The 19,802-nt window shown below is 62.5% G+C and overlaps 1 protein-coding gene across 3 annotated transcripts in view; it reads right to left on the bottom strand.

The window, feature by feature from the left end:
• Window positions 1-19,802, bottom strand: part of CDH4 (cadherin 4) — a 186,012-nt gene that overhangs the window by 31,275 nt on the left and 134,935 nt on the right. For 2 of the 3 annotated variants that reach the window (XM_053671152.1, XM_053671153.1), the window contains exon 4: window positions 11,035-11,208. In XM_053671152.1, the coding sequence (XP_053527127.1) occupies window positions 11,035-11,208 (174 nt within the window). Of the gene's footprint in view, window positions 1-11,034; window positions 11,218-19,802 lie in introns of all 3 variants that reach the window. The other variant, XM_037153583.2, reaches the window with a different exon arrangement.

Below are 19,802 nucleotides of genomic sequence, written 5' to 3'. Positions count from 1 at the left end.
CGCCCCCGCCCCCGGGACCTTGCAGCCGCGCCGCCCTCAGTCCACCCCACGTGCCGTGTGACGCTGTGTGACGCCGAGTGCCAGCTCCACTGCATGGCCACCACCCTGCCCCTGCGGCCCTCGGCCGGGAGGATTCGGGCTGTGCACAGCAGGGGTCCCCTTCCCGATGGCGGATGTGACGAGGGGTGTCAGTGAGGAGTAGGGTCAGTGAGAGACCCAGTGGAAGGACTTCGGGGTCCCATGGAGAAAGTCGGGGTCCACCGGAGTGTCTGGTGTCATCCACTGCCGTGCACGATTCCCGGACACGCTCACACACACGAGCGCACACGCACACGTGTGCTTACGGGTCTGCCTGCTGTGGCCCAGCCGCCCGTGACTGCCGGGTGTGACTGCCGACCCTCGTGTCGGGCAGATGCTCTCCAAACCCTCTGTCAGTCTCTGCAGCGAGGACGGTCCTCTCCTCGTGTGGCCCGAAGGCAGACACCTCCCGGGAGAACACAGCATGAGCTGTCTGTCCCTCCCACCGCCTGCCGGGTGCTCTGAGCTGCCTGCACAGCCGCCGTGCCCCACCCCTTCCTGGGGCCTGGCGGGGACGCAGGCGGTGGGCCTCCAAGAAGGAAGTTTTTTTTGAAATCCGACTCAGCCGAGTGCAGAGGTGAGGGACAACTTCACAGACACGCCTGCTGGCGGCCCCCCAGCGGGGCAGCTGGGTTGTCCCACACGGGGTCAGGGTTGGCTCAGGCTCACGTGCTCTGTGACCCAGCCAACCACCCGGACACACACGCAGTTTGGGTCCCCGAGGACGAGGACATGTGCACGCAGTTGGTGCTCAGTAGTCACTGGGTGAACTGACAGACAGACACACCATCTGGGAGGAAGGGCGGACAGACAAGTAAACCGGTGACCAGGGCCACGTCAGGGGCTGTAGGGAAACCCGAGGCCGCGTGCGGCAGGAAGGGCTTCTGGGTGGAGGAGGACAGCACGGACAGAGCTGAGGGAGGGGCCCCTTTCCAGGCACCGTGGCCCCTGTGTGAGGGAGACAATGGACAGAGAATCAGGGAGGGAAAGGGGAGAGGAGAGGGAGGGGTCGGGAGAGAAGCGAGGCGTGGTCCGCCCCCCGCCAGGCGAGCTCACCTGGCCTTGCACGCAGGGGGCAGAACGTGGAGCCCCACTCTGCAGCCCCACACTCCCGGAGCGCTGGCCCCTCCACGGTCTGGTCCAGCCTGTTCTGCGGAGGGTTGGACAGTTTCACTAGCGACTGGAGAGCCGGGTCCTATCCCGGCCACGTCCCCGGCCTGAGGAGCCTTCAACAGCAGTGAGGAAGCCGTGGACGGGGATGCTGAGACCGGGAGGTCCCCGGACCACCCCAGAGCCACCAGACTCTCAGCTGGAGCCTCCGGCCCTGTCCCTGCGGCCGGCTCTGGGCACAGGACTCCGGTGCGCTGGGACCGCTGGAGCCCTGAGTCCCCGACGTCTCTGTGCCTCCAAGGCCCAGGACCAGAACCTCCTTCTAACTGCCTTCGAAAGCGACGGTGGAATTGTCCGCAAGTCCTCTGCACGCCTTTCAGCTCCTCGAGAAGTTCAGCGTGAAAACCCTCTGCCGTGGCCCCGGGTGAGCGGCAAGATGCAGCCTCGTGGAGCTGCTCCCACCAAATTAGTGGGACTGACTCCAGGCGCCGGGCGACTGAAGATGATTCTCCTCTCATCCCCAGCTCTCCCCCGATTCCTGAGCATCTCTTTACGAGGCTGGGGACGTCTGTCAGTCGGTGCTTTGTGACACCCGCTCCCTGCACAGGGAAGTGCAGCCTTTGATCGCTTTCAATTAGGGCCCCGTAACGAGCAGGGAACCCCAGGCCGAGATGGGGACAGGCATCGGCCGTCTGGTGCTGCTTCCAGAGCGCACCACGGCTCGCGATTTCTTTCAGCCTTATAGGTTGTGAGAATCCCTCCAGGTCACGTGAACACGGACGAGGCTGAGTCTGTCCTCAGGAAATTGTTGGGGGCGGGGAGTGAATGTGCTGCTTCTCAGAAGCGCCTTTCAGGTCGCACCAGACGGGCAAGGAGAGACGGCTGCCGAATTTGGGGCGTGGGATGCAGAGGACAAGCTTGCTGACGGTGGGGGTGGCCGAAGTGGCCACGGCCGGCTCTCCCGGTGACAGAGGCCGATTCCTCTTGTGGGGGATCATTGCTCCCCCGTTGTGAGTGGTATTGGGGACACCGGCAGGGATGGGGTGCCCCCCCTGCAGCCTGCAGGGGGCCCATGAGCCACCATCAGCTTCTCTCTTTCCAATCTTGAGTCAAGAGTGAATCGGGGGAAAGTCAGGTGGCACCTCCCCGCCCCTGCCCGTGCACTGCCATCTCCCTGCCAGCACCCAGAGCCCTGGGGACACCGGCCGGCGGGCTGGTCTTCCCTTCCAGCGCCTGAGCAGCCCCGGTGTCCTGGCCGGGCCCTTTCTGCTCGGAGTAGCTGGCCTTGCTTCCTGTCCCTGCAGGTCAAACCTCAGTGCTAAGGGCCGAGTGCCAGCCTCTCCCAGAAGACAGGGGCCGAGTCCTGAGCTGGGTCATGAACTGGGGCTCAGGGTGCTGGTGGCCCAGGGGCAGAGGCAGTGGAAGCGTTACTGTGGGGGCGACCTCGGGGACGACCGCAGACGCCTCCACGACCAGAGCGCAGTGCCGGGCGTTATTGGAGGCTCGCGGCGCAGAGAGAGCCTCACTCACTCGTCACACGGTTCCACAAGCAGCACCAGTCACCCGGGCCCTCCCCCATTGCAGACGGGGAAACCGAGGCACGGGGAGGCCAAGTCGCTGGCCCAAGTTCACCCGGCTTCTAGCACCCGAGAGGGTCTGCAAGGGAGGTCTTCCCAGAAGCCAAGGGGTCGCCTGCCTCCAGCTACATGCATGGTTTCCGCCGGCGACAGGAGCCACCTTTGATAACCAGTGTGCGTGCCCGGGTGGCAGGAGCATGGCCTCTGCTATTATAAAAATTAACACCTCTCAGGCTAGAAGAAAACAAATTGGGTGTTTAAGGGAGTGGAAAATGGGATTTCCCGTCCTTTTCTGCTGAGGGAGCTCCGCTGAGCGGGCCGTCCGGGCGTAGCTCCTGCGGCTGGGCAGCCCAGGGGCACTGCGGGCTGCTCACCCCGTCCCTGGCGGCACCGTGGCGACATCCTTGTCAGGGAGGTAATGGCGAAGGCAGGCTCACAGGGTACTCGGGTTTTTAGGTTGGGAGAAGTGCCGCACCTCCGGAAATGACCTCCCCTCCCCACTGCCAAGCAGGTTTAATTGCTCCTGGCCTTCCGTCTCTTGAACAGTGAGATTTCTGCTATTTTAGGGGCCTGCCCTGCAGGGTGTGGGGGGCAGGGGTGCACCAGCTCCCAGGTGGGGGCGGCAGACACCAGACCAGGGGCTGTGAGGGTGCGGTTTGCAGGGCAGACCCTCGGCCGCCAGGCTCACATGTCGTAGCTGTGTGACCCTGGGTGAGTGACTCAGCCTCTCTGAGGCCTGGTTTCCTCCTCTGCGATGCTCAGTCCATCCAACCTGGGGCGTGGGGAGCCAGGTGAAAGGTACAGGTGAGGCACAGCGGTTGGGACCTGGGTGCCCCGACAAAGGGTGCTGGGATCACCCACAAAAGCCCTCAGGGCACGAGACGCTGTGTGAATTCCCAAGGGTGCCCGGCTTGGCAGCTGGACGAGCTTCCTTGCTGGTGAGCTGAGCGGCGGAAAGGAGGCGGGGTCCCCGAAATACCGCAGGGACGCGAAACACATTTTAAACACCCCCTCAGCCTGTTTACACTGCTAATTCTCAGAACTGAAGGGGTTTGCCAAGGATCTCAGGGATTCTGTTTGAAACCTGCGGCAGGAATGATTTAAGAGCTCTCTCTCTGTGTGAGAAGGGAGGCAGTGGCCGTGAGTCCGAGTTGCTCTCGAGTCAAAGGCGAGGCTTGCGGCCCTGGGAGCCCAGGTGCCCGCGGCTCCCTCCTGCCTCTCGGTTCGGGCCCTCGGAGCTGCTGGGTCAGAGCCCCAGGTCCTGCCGGGTCCTGGGCGGCTGTCATCTTTCCTGACCTGTTTGGGGGGGGTGGGGACGGGGTCGCTTTGCGGCCGCATCCAGGGAGCAGGTGGCTGCTCAGAAACACGGTGGGGTCCGGGGCCGAGGGGCTGGGGCGGAGGCTGCCACCCGGGACCTGAGGGACCCCAGGAGGCCTGTGTGGCCCCTGGTGGGGAGACCGCCAGGAATGATGATGTGGAGTGGACGGCAAAGCCACCCAGGGCCCCAGGGACAGTCTTTGGGACAGAAGGCCAGGCTGCCGGCTGCCAGGGTGACCCCACATGGGTGCCACTAGACTTCCCGATGTGACAGTGGGTGCCGGTGACACAGTAGCACCAGACTCGCCACAGCATCTAGGACCACGGGTTAACTCAATTTCCGAGGCGAGCCGGCAGCCGGCGTCGTTCCAGGAGACCCTCTGAGCAGTGACGACACGCCACCCTCGGTGCCGGGGGGGTGGGGTGGGGCGGGAGGGGGATCGGGTCTGAGTGAAAGGCGCCCGCCCACCGGACCACTCACCACAGCCGCCGAGATTGACAGCCATTTCCCAGGTCCCCTGCTGGGCCTGCGGTGGCCTTCAGTGATGGATGGGCACACGTCTACTTTGAGCGAGAACGTCATTTTTTGCTGCCGTTTGGGGGTTCTCGTCTCTTTAGGCCTAGAGAGGGCGTTTGTCATTGGACGGTGGTCACACAGAACGTCCTTTAAAATAAACTCATGCCGATAAAGGGTGAGTGGATTTAAACAGCGGCACCAGGGAAGTGATAGTGTGTACTGCATCCGAGCAGAGGTGGGCAGGGCCCCCCGGGCCAGCGCGACCTCCGAGGGCTGACGGTGAGCAGGGCTGAGCGAGGCAACGGCCTCGGGAGGGGGAGGGATAAGGGGCAGCCGCTCCGCGGCGCGGCGTGTGGTTGCTCTTCTGTTGCAAACCACGTTAGGAATGAATTCTGCACACACTCCCCGTCAGGTAACGTTCCGAGACGCGGCGCGATCTGGGGAGGGCAGAGCTGGGACGGCAGGAAAACCCTCCACGTCATGAAGATTGAGAGTCGGTCCCTTAAAGTGCCCACAGTCTCGACCTGCTGTCCACACGGAGGCTTAGCCCGGCAGCAGGGTCTCTGCGGACCCCCAGCCCGGTCCTTCCCCATCGCTCCGCCCCTCGCTCCGTTGCAAACTTGAACCTGCCCGAGGAAACAGATGCATCTCTGAGCTGCGCAGTCAAAGTCAGGCTCCGGAAGTGCAGACCGAGCCGCGGACCCAGTGTTCTCAGACCCGGAGCTGCGGCCGATCAGCCGCCTGTCGCCCAGCCTGGACACACTTTCTAACCCACTGCTGCCTACAACCAACGTCAGACCCAACATTCAGCCACAGGGTCTCCGAGTGACCAGACCAGGGCGGGGGCTCCTCACCCTGCACCTGCCCGCCTGCCGTGCACTGCCGTGCGCTGCCGTGTGCACCGGGGCCTGCTGGCCCGACGGCCACCTGCATGCTGCAGACAGGTCTGGGCCTGGATCACTGCGTCTGCAGCAGGCCTGCCCGGGGCAGTGCCGGCCCAGCTCGGCCCACCCGGCACTGGTCTGGAGCACCTGCATCCGGTCCAGGCCCGCGAGCCCCCTGCTATGTGGCTGTCCTTTAACATGACAGCGGACGGCATTCGTTGCAGACGGCATTCGTTGCGGTGCGTCTGTGGCTGTGCTGAGCCACTGGAGACATCTTAGGGTTGACCAAGTGCCACGTGCAGACAAAAGTCTCAGTCCCCCTTTGACATGAGACACCGTCCAGTCGGTGTGTCCCTCTGCGTCCTTGGGCCAGAAGGGTCCAAATTCCTCAGGGTGTCTGCCCTCTTTTGTCTGTTTACTTCCCCCACGGCTGCTTGGTCATCACGGTGTGGCCCACAGTGGCCGGGCCGCCCAGAGGTCAGCCTCACAGGGGTCGAGGGACTGCCGCCCCCCGGCCGGAGGAGGGGAGATTTCTGGATTCCGTGAATTGAGCTCCAACGGCCTCCAGCTCAGTCGCCTTCCATGCGCAGGGTCCCCAGGGTCGGCAGCTCAGAGCAAGCCTGCCGCCCCGATGTGTCAACCTGATGCAGACACCACTGCGCAGCACGAGCCCGGCCCTGCCTGCGGCTCCAGGACACGGAGACCGTGGGCTGGGCCACCCGGCTCCTTCCTCTGACTCTGCCTCCCCAACTCCGTTCCCCACGGCCCAGCCCTCAGTGTCTCTACACAGGCTGCCCCTCAGCCTGGCCGATGGCACCAGACACCCCTGCCCCTGGCACCTCCCAGGACCCCCCCAGCAGGGTGGGTGGGGGCATTTCCGTGGCCCTGCAAACTCCCGTATCAGAAACGAACGCACCGGTTTCAAAGTCATCTCCTGCGGCGGTCGGAGGGCTTCTCAGTAGAGAAAAAAGAGCCTCTGCTCCCAAAGGCAGCATTCTGGGTCTGGGAGCCCACCTCCGCGCCACACCCCCACTGGGGACCCTGTCCTCCACCCTCTCATCCTCGGGGCCCAGTGCCTCTCTGCCCACCTCGCCTGGCCTCACGGGACGCTGATGCCTCGGTTGGGAGAGAGACTCCCCCCTTCATTTCATCACCGCTCGCCCCGGAAACCAATCAGCTACCAGGCGGGGGGGCGAGGCGGGGTTTCCCGGGGGTCCCAGAGTCTGCCCCGTGGGGGCGGCATCGACCCCCGACCTCAGCACCCGGCTCCAGTCCTGCAGGTGTGTGCGTGCCCCTGGGGTCCCCCCACCCCCTGGGGAAGCTCTTAAGGACAGACCGCAGGACAGGACGGTGACGAGGTGGCCACCACCACACCTCGCTGCCGCTGCAGAGTCAACACTTAACAAATGCCTCCTTGGTGACCAGGCAGGGTGCTGTGTCCTTCCGGTCAAGATGGGCTTCCACCTAGGAGACGGACGTCCCCGCTAAGGGGACAGCGGAAGGCACACACGCTTCTTTTTTCTATCAGCCGCGTTTTTGTCGCCGTTGATGGTTTAGGAAAACAACCAGGGAGCGTTCTCGGGCTCCGGAGCCCTCCTTGGGGTTGGTGTCCTTGTCAACTCACAAGGTTTGACGGGCTCCTGGTCCCGCCTCGTGGAAGAGCTGTCCCCAGGCCCCTGGAGGAACTGTCCACCCCCTTCAGAAACTTCTTGCCTTCGTCCTCTGTGGGGAGTTTTCGGGGGTTGAAAGGGTTTTAAGGACGGCAACTACAGAGGCGGGTGGGTTTGCTTTCCCCTGTTCAGGTTGTCCTTTACCTCAAAGGACTGGGGGGACTTGAAACGCAGCGGGAGCGTGTCGCGTGACTGTGCCCGAGTCCCGGCCTCGGGCCCTGCTGCTCTGGAGCAGAGGGGTGCAGGGAGAGGGGAGGGCTCGGATGGGTGGATGGACGGACCGATGGATGGACATGGACAGACGGATGGGGCATGAATGGATGATGGCTGGATGGACGGATGGCTGGTTGAGTAAATGCGTGGGTGGACAGTCGGTCAGATCGATGAACACTGGCCCAAAAGGGCCAGGACGTACCTCCCCCAACCCCTGATTGGCTGGCTTCAGACCAAGCTTTCTGAGTCTGTGTGAGCCTTGTTCAAATCAGTAGAGCAGCCAGGCCGGGGACCGCTGCAGACCGAGGGTGCACAGGACTCCGGGGACCCAGCCCGGGGCGGGGCCTGGAGGCAGCGGGAAGTGCCTGTGGCTGGTGTTTGGTGCAGGGGGTGGGGGTGCAGAGCCACATCGTGGGGGCTGCGTGACAGGCTGGAGGGTAAGGTTTTTCTGCTGGGGACAAAGCAGAGACAAGGGAAGCGAACGACGCAGAGTGTGGTCTGACAGGTCGCCGGGCTTCCCGGGGCGGCGCGGGACCACCGCCTGTCATCCATGGCTGACTGGACACTGGCGAGCTCTGGGGCGCAGGCCCGGGGACGACCCCACGGCACAGACCCTGCGGCAGGCTCCTGCCGAGCCCTGTCTCACGCCGGTGGACTTCTGACGGACGTCTGTGGACACGCTTCCCGGGCCAGCGGTGGGTGACTCGCCGAGTCCCTGGCGCACATCTTGCCTTGCGGACCCCGGTTTAGGACACAGAGCGTCACTTCGTGAGCACAACCAGCTCCGTGCCCTCGTCCCGCAGGCCCGGCCCAGCTGCATCCGTGCGGGAGGTCCGTGAATATTTGCGGTTGGGTACAAGGTGGTGTGAAGCAGGGAGACCCTCCGCGTCAGCCGGTCTAAGACCATCTGTGCGTCTGCCCCACGTGGCCGCTTGTCACACTGAGTGGCCGTGTGGGACTGCCTTCCCGTCTCACTGTGGGACCCCCTTCCCCAGCCTGGCTCTCCGCAGGCCCTGACGGTGGCTTCACCCGCTTTCTCGCCAGTTACAATATCCGGTCCCGGCGCGAACCGGCTTGTCCCTCCGGCAGCGCTGCCACAGTTGTCCCGGACAACGTCCTGAGTTAACGAATTCTGAATGTTTAGGGGACTCAGCTACAAAAGGCACCCTCTCTCTAAGAGCTGGGTTTTAGCCTCACTCTGGGTCTCGCCCAAGTCAAGTCTAATCCACCTGTGAGCGCAGCCCGTGGATTTCCAAAGCCCTGCGTTCAACTGCACATGGAGAGGCCTGGGGCGGGGGGGTGGCAGTGCAGGGCTGGGTGCTGAGGGATCAGCAGACAGCGGACGCCTGGGGTGGGTGAGGCCACCAAAGGGCTCGACAGCTGCCTCCTACTGAATCTCCAGTGCCCGCGTGGTGCTCAGCACCCGCACTGGCCCCCAGCCGCCCCGGCCAGAGCCGGGAGCTGGGATTCGGGGGCAGGGAGGCCATGCCAATGCTCACAGGGCACTCCCCCTGCCCTTTCTTCCAGGACAGAGGGTCCTCCATCCAACTTCCCAGGGCAGGAGCGGAAGACGGGGGGTTGCTTCGCCCTCCACTTGGACAGGAAGGAACAGCCTGGGACGTCCTGGCTGTCACCGCGGTGCCTCTCCTTACCCGCCCCTTAGTTTAAACCAGGATGGATTCAGAGGGTGCACCACGCCGAGGGCGCCCGCATTTTGCCAGGATCCCTGCACTCAGATCCCAAGTGCCACGTGCCACGGCCACTGTGCATGTGAGCCGATGGGCGCCCAGCGCAATCGTCACTGCTGGGATTGCTTCGTGCATCACTCGGTCATTCAGTCATTCACTGAAAACCCATAGTGCCTACTGTGTGCCAGGGCCGCCACACACTAGAGAGGCAGGCAGGGCACCCCTGCTGGGCGGCCCACGGGGGCCCTCAGGACTCACCCAGACCCACTCCCTTGCTCGCTGTGACCTTCCCGGCCTGGCCCCAGCCCGGCCTGCAGACAAAGCTTTGCTGGCGCATAGCTGCCCCGTGGCCCACGCGAGTGGCCCCGCGGCGCCTTTCACGTCACCCAGGCCCAAGAGGCCGGTTGGCAGCAGAGCCTGAAATGCCAGTCTCTGGCCTTTTGCAGGACGGCTTTGCCACCTGGGGGACAGGGGGCGGGTGCTGGGTGGCACACACGGGGCTTGAGATACAGGCGAACACGGGGAAAGCTCTTTCCCTTCCCAATTTGCGTTCAGGCCTGAGGAGGTGTCAGGCCCGGCTGGGTGTACCCTGAAGACCCTTCGAAGTCTCCTCTGCCTTCCAAACGGGGGCAGGGCTGCCGCCCGGCTCTGTGTGCAGTGAGCAGCAGCAGTGATGGCCGTTGGCTCCGCACACAGGGCACACGGGCGGCTTCCATGGCAACGGACAGCGTGGCTCCCCGGGCAGACCCAGGAGCAGAGGAGCCAGTCTCCCCACAGAGCGAACTTAGGTTAGAAATCTAGCACCAGAGGACAGTTTTCACTCACGGACGGGAGCCTGGGGGGGTGCGCCCCCGGGTCACAGACCGCCCTCGGCGCCCTTTCCGTCTAAGAGACCACAGTCCTGGGAAGCGATGCAGGGCTGGGGTTTCGACCCTGGAGTACGTGACTCGAGCTCTCCCCTCCCAGTCACCGTGCCGTCCCCAACCAGTCAGGCTGCACACGGGTGGGTGTGCGCCCGACTCCCCACCTTGGGGGCGGCGGTAGGAGGCTGGCTCTAGGCCTCGGGCTGGAAAACCTCCTGCCGTGTGTCACCCGCCTGCCTCACTCGCCCTGCTGACACCCTCGGGGGCCAGGTTCCCAGGAGAAGCCTTCTCTGTGACACCGCTGGCGTCCCACAGCCTCGTTCGGCTCCGACACGACCTGCCCAGAGAGAGCTGGGCCCACAGCCGCCCCCCCCCCTGCCCTCCCCACGGACGCCCCGCTGGCCCCTTGCTTGCGTGTGGTTCACTTGCTGCCACAGCAGAATTTGGGAGAACAGCCTCCACGCTGCATTATCAGTGGGTGACGAGGGACGCAGCTCGGGAACAGGAAGAGGCTCGCGGGGCCAGGTGTGGGGACGGGCGTGAAGACCCCCCGCCCTCCCTGGGGGTGCCACTTGCCCCCGAGTCCAGGCGGCCCCCGACCCGGAAGCGTTCTGAGCTGTGCCCTTCGGGTTTTTCGGGGGGTTCACCAGAGAGGCTCAGTCTCCAGACGAGTGACTTTTCACCAGGGCCACTGTCACAGACCTGCCACTGTTCTGGCCGCTGTTCGGTCACTTCAATAATAGGAAAGTCGTGTGAGCAGTCAGACCAAAGACAGGTGTCAGAGGTCAAGGCCAGAACTGAAGCCCCGCCTCACCTCCTCCCACTCTTGAGAGCTGCCACCTGACAGTGACCTGGGAGGGGACCCCTCTCACGCAGCGGCCTGCCCCGGATGGCATGGCTGCCTGCTGCGTGTCCCTGCCGCTCTGTGTCATCCAGTGTCAGCACGCTCGTTAGTGACAATGCAAAGAAATCTTGACCTTCGCCGCCAAATGCAAACCCATCCCTGGTTTGGGAGACAAGCCTGGCAGACCTGATGGGCAAGATCCGCGGAGCAGAGTGGGGGGCTGGGACGCCGAGACCCTCCCCACGCACCCGGGGACCAGGGGCCCTCGCTTACCCGCACCAGCTGCTGTGGGAAGGGCCCTCGCGAGTTCTCGGGCACGTTGATGGGTGGGATGACCCAGTCCCGCTTCTGCCTCCGCAGCCCGCTGGCGTGTGGGCGCCGGGGCCACGGGCGCAGCGTGTCGCCCGGAGGCTGAGCTGGGTCCAGGGCTGGAGCCTTCCTGTCTTTCTGTGGCCCCTGTCGGAAGGGAGAGAACACAGAGGAGTCGGTCGGCTTCCGCGCGGAGGAACCGGTGTCGGCTCAGAGAGTCTGTCGGAGGCGGACGGAGGAAGGGCGGACCCTGTCGGGCAGGGGGTCGGGGAGGATGTCAGTGGGGCCCCACCCACACAGGGAAAGAGGCCACAGAACTAAGTGGGGGACACACCACAACCAGGAGGAAAGTGTAGCTTACTCTTTCACGAACGACCGGATCTGAGCTTTTAAACCCTCTCAGATGGGAAAGCCACAAAGCGGAGGGTGAATACATTTTAATTTAAAACTCTGGTTTGTGAAAACATAGCCTAAAAGCAAGTGATGAGTATGGAACCCTTGATTTATGATGAACCTGACTGAGGGTTAACAGTCTCACTATATAGAGAGCTCTCATAAATCAATAAAAATTTGAATCCTTTTTATAACCAGAAACACAGGCCTGAATAGATACGCCACAGCAACGTGAACTGAAGGGATTAATAAACCTGTAAGAATGTTCACGTGCTCCAGTATCACACAATGCAAATAGAGTGGGTCTTCTTCACCCGCCAAACCCTGCTCAGACCCTGGGCCCGGAGCAGTGGGCCGTGGGCCAGTCCCTGGAGGGCGACGGTGCGGCGTGTGGGGCTTGGTGGAGGCAGCTCAGGGACGGACCCGCCCCGGGCCTCCCCCGCCCGCCCCCGTCTCACCGTGCTAGGCTTGTGCACTCGAGTTGGCAGCAGTCACGCAGGGAAGGCTTTCCCAGGTCAGCGCCCCCCTTCTGCTGCTGCCCGTGGGGTGCACATTGTGCCAGCCTCCGTTCTAATCGGTGACGTGCTGCCTGGTGACTGACCCTCTGTCCTGAGGACACCGTGTCCGGATGAGCTGCGCGGGGCTGGGTGTAGGACAGTCCTGGCCACATGGTCTCCCCTGGCTGCTTTCCACGCCTGCAGGGGTGGCTGGCCCTGTGTCTTGTGGGCCCCGAGCGCTGCCCCCAGTCTCTGCCCGAATCCTCCCGGCACCAACTCAGGGCGTCAGTGTCTTTGCTTTACCAGGTGCCCCCAGCACATCGGCTTCCAGGGAGCTCACTGAGATGCGGTGTACTGCCTCTGGGGGTGCGGAGACTGTGGTTAGGGGGCCCTCCGGTGTCCGGTGTGCTCCACAAACCCCCAGCCTTGCCCGTGGCTCCTCTGCCCACAGGTCACAAGGTCAGCTGTCCCCAGGTACCTGCCCCTGGGGGACTGGTGCGGGTGAGTTGGTCCTCGAGCCTGTGTGCTCAGGGCAGCCAGCCTGGCCCCACAGACAATGCTTGGGACGGGGCAGGGGCTCCGGCTGCAGGCACGACCTCTGGGGGCCCACGTCCCCCGTGTGACAGTGTGGGGAGCACAGGCCGCCTGACCATTGACACCAGGTGCCAGCAGCAGCTCCAGGATCCCTCTGAGTTTGAAACTCAGAACTTTAAAGGGTTTCCACAGAGGGCTTTGTTCGATTAAAGAAACAAAACTCCTGCTTTATCTTTGTTTGCCAAGGAAGAGCTTGCAGACACCAGTTCCCCCAGTGTGGTTTGTGTAAGTCGCCTGTATTTGCTACTATTTCAAAGCTGCGAAACACCAGTTCCCCCAGTGTGGTTTGTGTAAGTCGCCCGTATTTGCTACTATTTCAAAGCTGCGAGACAAACGTAACAAAACCCGGTGAAAGACGACGCCAGACCGGCGCTGGCTTCAGTCCGGAAGGAGCGTCCAGTTCCCTGGGGAGAAGGTCAAGGGTGTCTGGGGGAACGCGGGTGGGCACGTCCTGACCAGGTGGTGACCTGGGCCATCCGGGGAGTGCAGGTGCTGACCCAGACTCGTACCGACGGCGAACAGAGCTCCCGGTGACTCTCAGGGGTATCTCTGAACCAACAGGTGACACTGGCGAAGTCCCCAATCACTCCTCTTCCGTGTTTCTGACCGGATGGCAGCTGCGTGGTGGGCAGCGGTGACAGTGTGACCTCTGCGTTACTGTCACTGAGAATTACATGTGTGCTTGTGACGCGTGTGTGTGCCCATGTCCATGCACACACAGATGCACACGTGTCCCCAGCTCAGGGGTGCACAGGAGCTGGTCCCCGCCCTGGGATGCAGGGCGTGGCGTGTCTCTGAGGGCCGGAGGCCCGGAGGCTGGACTGTCACCGGCGAAGCCCTGCTTCTCAGCCGGCCTTCCTTTACGAAGCATTCCCACGTCAGCCCCTCTCCCCTCGGAGTCTCACCCAGTTCTGCCTGGAGTGCGACTCGTTTGGCCGACCGCTGAGGTGGGGCATTCCTGGGCGCAGGGGCTGCCCCAGGCAGAGGCCTCTGTGCTGGGCATGGGAGCTTGGACTCTCTCTGGGCCTCAGTTTCCCCAATGGAGGGGCTGGCCCTCTGTGTTCTGCCCCCCCCCCCCCCCAGGCAGCTGGGTGGAAGCAGCAGGCCTGAGGAGGTAGGTGGCACCGTGGCGTCACTGCCTCAGCAGGTGCTGGCTTTGAAACTGCGTCCTGCCTGGGCGGGGGGTCTGCGGAGCCCAGGATGGATGGTGCGAAGATCCTTGCCAATCAGCCCCGGCTGGTGTGGCTCAGTAGATTGAGCACCGGCCTGTGAACCAAAGGGTTGCTGGTTCGATTCCCAGTCAGGACACATGCCTGGGTTGCAGGCCAGGTCCCCCATGGGGGGCACTCTAGAGGCAGCCACACATTGGTGTTTCCCTCCCTCTCTTTCTCCTTCCTTTTCCCTTTCTCTAAGATATTTAAAAAAGAGAGACCCATCCCAAACAGCCTGTCACGGCCTGGCCTGGTGGCTCTCTCTGGGCCGGTTTCCTGGCCCAACCTCAAACGCAGACGTCCCTTCTGTGCAGATGAAGCGACAGAGTCCTCCCACCTGGGGGCTCCCACCTAGGGGCACGTGGGGGGTCCTTTAGGGGTGATGGCAGATGAGTGAGGAGGACAGGACGAGGCCGTGAGCACAGCCCTAGTTTTTGCTGGAAGGCCGAGGCCCCGATCTCACGGGCCAGCGGCAGGATGCCCCAAACCCCATCACTGCCCCGCCCAAACCCGACCCCAACAGTGAGTGACCTGCCCCCCAACTTCCACCTGCCGGCCCCGCCCTGCTCCCCACCCTCCGCCGGGGCAGGACTGTGCTCTGTGCCTGACTGGGACGGCCGTCAGCAGTGACTTCCAGGTGAGGCCCCGGGGGCCCATCGACGTCACCAAGGGTCCTGTCCCGCCAGCGCTCACAAGGGACAGGAGCACAGTGGCCTGGGGCAGGCTTCAACGCTTCAGTGACGGGAACAGTGTGGCCCCGCCACCCCGCCCTCCCTGCTGCTGTTTGTCACCAAGGAGAATTCGATTTCTTAAAAAAAAGGCACTAAAATCTATATAGATAGCTCACTCCTGTGTCTCCGCCTCCTTTCAGTAGGCATTTGGAAAATGGCATGTTTCGCTTACCTGCAAACATGAACATTGAAAATATTTAACTAGGGCCCTAATGTGGCCTTCTGGCTGGTTTCCATGGTAGCCAAAGACGGACAGAATGCGACTGTATTTAACAAACACACACTAAAACAACGGGAGGACACCTTCGCTTGTCACAGGCAGACACCGGGGACGTAAAATGACTGGTGCCTGACGGCGGTTCTGGAAAGGCACCGAGCGGCGCCTGTTCCGCCCATGACGCTGCAGCGGCCCCGTGCGCCGCACCCCGGCCGCAGCCCCACGCCAGCCCGCACTTCGATCTCTTCCTAGAACCGGGCTGCTCTGGAATTTCCCACCGAAGTCACAGAGAAAGGTCTCCTGAGTGAGACAGGGTGAGCGTGTCCTCGAGTCTCCGCGTTGAAGGGGAGTCCCAGTGCCCGCACTTCCGTACCTGCTGTCCCCCTGCCTGGCTCACCCACGCCCACGGCAGCTCTGGAAGGTGAGGCCTGACCCGAGCTCACTTGCAGCCGGGGACGGGAGTGCCCTGAGGTCCAGGGACAGGCAGAGCCCGCACTTAAGCCCTGGTCCTTCCTAGTCCTAGGCAGGAAGGGTGGGCGTGGCCGGGAGGGTGGGCGTGGCTCTCTGAGTGTGAGCGGCCCTGGGAAGCGCTTGGACCCGGTTCTCCAGGCACCTTTGCACCCTCGCCGCGGCCGTGTGGGAAGTCCCCGTTGTTCCTCAGTAGCGTCAAAGCCACGCTGCTCAGTGTCCCCTCTCTCAATGCTCACCCTGCCCCCGTTAGCCTCGTCTCCCCCAGACAAGTGGAGAGAGAAGCCACGGCCCCAAAGCGCACAGCGTCGGGGAGCAGGCAGGACGAAGGTGTGGCCGGCAGCGACGCAAATGTGTGCGCACGTCACCAGCTTGCGGTGTGAGGGCCGCCACCGCCCACCACAGAGAAGAGGGAAAGGAGACGTCAAATGGTGGGACACCCCTTGCTGGGGTGTGTGTGTGTGTGTGTGTGTGTGTGTGTGTGTGAGTGTGAGCACCATGTGCCCGGCCAGGTTGCTCTCAGCACACCAAGACCTGCAGTGTCAGGTGACCACACACCTGGCTGCAGACCAGGGTCCCCCCTTCGCAAGGTGGGCATTGGGGGCCTGGCGGGGTGCCCTGGCCCCCACCCCTCGTGGGCGCCCCCTCTTTCCCTGGGGGCCCTGCCGTCTGTAGGCCCCTCCCCCAAGTGCCCTGGGGACGGGGCCTGCTCTAGAGAAGGGAGAAAATCACGTGTAGTGACAACTCCCTGAAACAAAATTACCCTTCAGGTTACAGAGACAAAAATGCAGTCACAGTAAAAAATTAAATTAGTAAGTGAAGCCAGAATGTGTGGCTTTTCCCGGAGTTGTTATCGGTGGGGACGAACGGACCTGCCCATGTCGGTGTCAATTAGTGAGAAAAACGACCCGTTTCATTGGCTCCGGAAGCCTCGGCCGGGACCAGGGAGGGTCTGACTGAGGCCCGAACTCAGCCAGACCCAGCAGGGTCCGCGGCAGTCCCTCCCCCACCCGCGGTCGTCCTCGGAAGCCCCCGGTGGATGCGCAGCCTGGGCCTGCGGGGGCTCGTTTGTCTTGTCCCTTTCACCTCTCGTTGAGACGTGCCCCCAGCAGCGTCCTCTGTGGGGACTGGCTTGGAAATGGTGACCCATGACGTGTGACAACGCTTTTGTTCGTGGGGCTTCTTGGCCAGGCCGTGGGCCCTGGTCTCGCTGCTGAGGCCGACCCCTCTGAGGCCAAGTGCAGCCTGGAACACAGTCTGAGCGTGGCCTCCTCCGCCCTGTGACCCTGCCTGACCCCAGGGACCAGGGGTGGAAAGGTCAGGTGAGGGGCATCAGCCCGGGTCGGGGCTGCAGTTAGGAAAACACGGGGGTCAGGGGGGCAAAGATGTCCACTCACCCACCCAGTCAGACAGATCACTCACACCTTTGCCCCCATAAAGAGTTAAAGCTGCAACTCTTGTGGGGGGCTCACTGTCCACCCAACACCCGTCCTGGGGTGGGGCTGCGAGGGGGCTGTACGCTCTGCCAAGGGAACAGCCTTCTGCTGGCTGTCGGGGCGGGTCTTTGCCGTGGAGAAACACAAGAAAACACGTAGCATGCGTGTCCGGGCCCATACGAGGCGCTGTCAGAACCTGCGTGTGCGTGCAGGGCATGCACACTTGTCACAGCAAAGGGCGACACCGCGCCTGGTCCCTGTGGCACGTTCCTGCCCCTCCAGCGCCCCGGGGGCCACCTTTTGGGAGAGGATAAAAGAACCAGCTTGCTCCTTTCGGAAGACTCTCGGTCCCTTACATGGGTGGCACCTAGCGTCCTTCGTGAGGGTGCTTCCCCAAGGTGGCACCTGGCACGCAAACCTTGTGTGGTCCCCTTCACGGAAAGCCCGACAGTCCGGGTTTGGGGTTCGGGCCGGGCACGCAGCCCTCGGTGCTCACGGGGACACGGGGCCTTCAGGGGCTCTGCCCGCGGCAGCCTGACCTCAGGGGCCTCCTTTCTCGAGTGGACGCAGGGTCGGTTCTCAACCAGGTCCTCTCCCTTCCACCGTCTTCTAGTCACCCTGAGTCATGGGGACACACGTATGGGAATGGAGGGGCAATGGCTCTGGGGACGAGGCAGGGGGACCCTGAGGATGGGGGGGTCACAGACCACAGGGAGGGGAGCTTAAGAGGCCACGGGGCTAGAGTTGGGGTCTTGGCGAGCCTTGTCCTTGCCCGTGCGGGAGACCCGTGTGGCTGTACAAAGGGGTCCAAGGGCTTCTGGGGTGCTGGGGGGGGTCCTGAGTCAGGACTCATGCCCCACCTCTGGGTGTCATTCCGCAGCCCTGGGGTTGCATCTCCCCCTGCCCAAGACAGGCCTGAGTCAGTTTCACAAACCAGTTTCTCTTTTGCCAGCAGCACCCACTGGCCCAGGGCCACAGCTGAGTGGGAGGCCCCCCCGGGTCACAGGACGCCCGGGAGGGCCTTTGTCTTCAGTATTTACTGCTCCGCGGGAAATGTGTGACCTCATTTGCATTTCTAATTGAATCGCTATCAGCTTCCTGCAAGGCTGGGCGCACACACAGTCTTCCCGGGTTCCTGCCCGTTGTGGAAGGTGCGCTCAGCCTGCAGGCGGTCAGAAGGCAGGGGCAGGTGCGGCGCGGCCTGCGGGCTGTGGCTGGCTGACCCGGGCCACAGAGTGCCCCCCTACAAAAACTGAGGGTCCGCACCCCACGCATTTGACCAAATGCACCAAACCCTGTATGTGAAGTGGGGGAAGTTTTTGTATAAAATGATACCCGTGTGAAGGTGATTTTTTGAAGCACTAATATTTTTTTCTGGGCTTGCTGTCCTGGTCCGTTTGCCCACCTGACCATCTCTGCTCCCAGTCGCCGGTTCCCACTCACGCGGTTTGGCGGGTCTCCCGTGAGGGCCACCCCGCGAGGGCCGGGATGGCCCTGGATGCACGTGGGCTGGCAGGGGTGCTGCTGGCCTCCGGGGGTGGAGGCCAGCGCCCTATAGGGCAGGACGGCCCCCAAGTGCCATCGGCACCGAGGCCCAGTGGCTGCCAGGTTCCCTGGTGTGCCTTGATGTCTGACGGACCCAGTCCCCGTGTTTGCACTGTTCCGGGCCATTCCATCTCTGTTTAAAAAATTAAACCAGCTCTTCGCCCTCCTGCGAACTCAGAGGCGAAGCCACGCTGGGACCTCTGAGTCTCCAGAAGCCTGGGTGGGGCCGGCAGCCCTGTCGGGTTGAACCTGCCGCGGTGTGGGCGTGACCCGCCCCCCCTTTAGAGGACTTCTCTGGCTGTTCTCAGCAATCTCCTCCAACGGCCTTTCTCGGCCTCTTCCCAGTTACACAGTCGACTTCAACGCTCTCGAAACCCAAGTCTGGTTCCAGTGTCCTGTTCTGATACCCATTCCTGGTCCACAGAGGTCGGAACGCGCTCCTGTCCCTGTTATTCCGGGAAGTCACCTGCAGGTTCTTCTGAAATTTCCACATTTACCGCCACGCAAGCTGCACCTGTCAGCGCTGTTCGTGCGAGGGAAGGACCGTGTCCTGGCCCCGATGTCCCGGAGCCTCTGGGTGTCCCTGCGGTGGACCCGAGGTTTGCTGCTGGCTTTTCCTTGACGCCCGTCATGGGATGGAGGACGGTCCCTCCTGTTCCTGGTTGGCCGAATGTTTTCATCCCGACGGGGGTTACTGGTTCCAGCCACAGTGTAGGCGGTTGTGTGGGTTTCAGCCTTAGTCGGCCCTGAATTCCCTGGACCGACTTCCCCGAGTTAAGCCAACCCGGCCTTCCTGGAACGGACTGTGTGGCCGTGACTTGCCCCAGGGATTCGTGGCTGCATTCCCGTCTGGTCACATTTTGTTTAGGTTTCTTTCCCCTTCCGTTTACTTATGAGCAAGGCCGGCCTATGATGACCTTCTCTCTAGCTGCCCCTTCGAGGGTTTGCCTGGTTCTGGACAAGCTCTCGCCGGCTTTGGGCCGAGGGGTTCTTGGTGATTTCGGCAGAGCGCCTGTTTGGGGCCGCGATCCTCTCGTTCAGCGTCGGGACAGGGCACACAGATAAACTGTAACCGCTTCTTCAGGCGCAGGTAGAATTTACCTGCGGAGACGTGGCGGTGTGGGCGTTTCTTTGTGATAAAAGTTTTAATTTGAATTTTGATTGGAATAATGAAACAGTTCAGATTTTATTCTCGTGCTAGTTTTGGTAAGCTGTGTATTTCCGGAGCAGTATCCGTTTCTTGTATGTTTTCAAATATATTGGTACAGTTTGTACGTCATGCCCTCTATGGCTTTCCCAGTGCCCGTGAAATTGGTCGTGACGCCCTCTTTTCCTGTCTGATGGGGACGGTTTGCAATCACTTTTCTTTATCCCGACCAGACTGGCCTAGCAGCTTACAGAGGCCACTTTTTCCTCTTGGTTCTTTCTATTCTTTTCTCCTCTTGGTTTTACCATTTCCTCCTCCCACCTGGTGTTTTGTTTCCTGTTCTTTTCACAATTTCTGGAGAGGAATGTTCAGATCGCTGATTTTCTGCCTCGTTAGAGAAGCCCCGATTCAAACCTGCAACCCGGGGCAGCCAGCCTCCTTCCGGGTGCTGGGCTGGGCTGCACCTGGAAGGTCATTTTTAACTCTTTTCTGG

The sequence above is a fragment of the Artibeus jamaicensis genome, unplaced genomic scaffold (assembly GCF_021234435.1).
Source record: "Artibeus jamaicensis isolate MK-2021 breed Jamaican fruit bat unplaced genomic scaffold, CSHL_Jam_final contig_685, whole genome shotgun sequence".
Taxonomy (NCBI): domain Eukaryota; kingdom Metazoa; phylum Chordata; class Mammalia; order Chiroptera; family Phyllostomidae; genus Artibeus; species Artibeus jamaicensis.
Note: the sequence above shows the minus strand (reverse complement) of the source record. Positions and strands in the feature narration are given on the sequence as shown.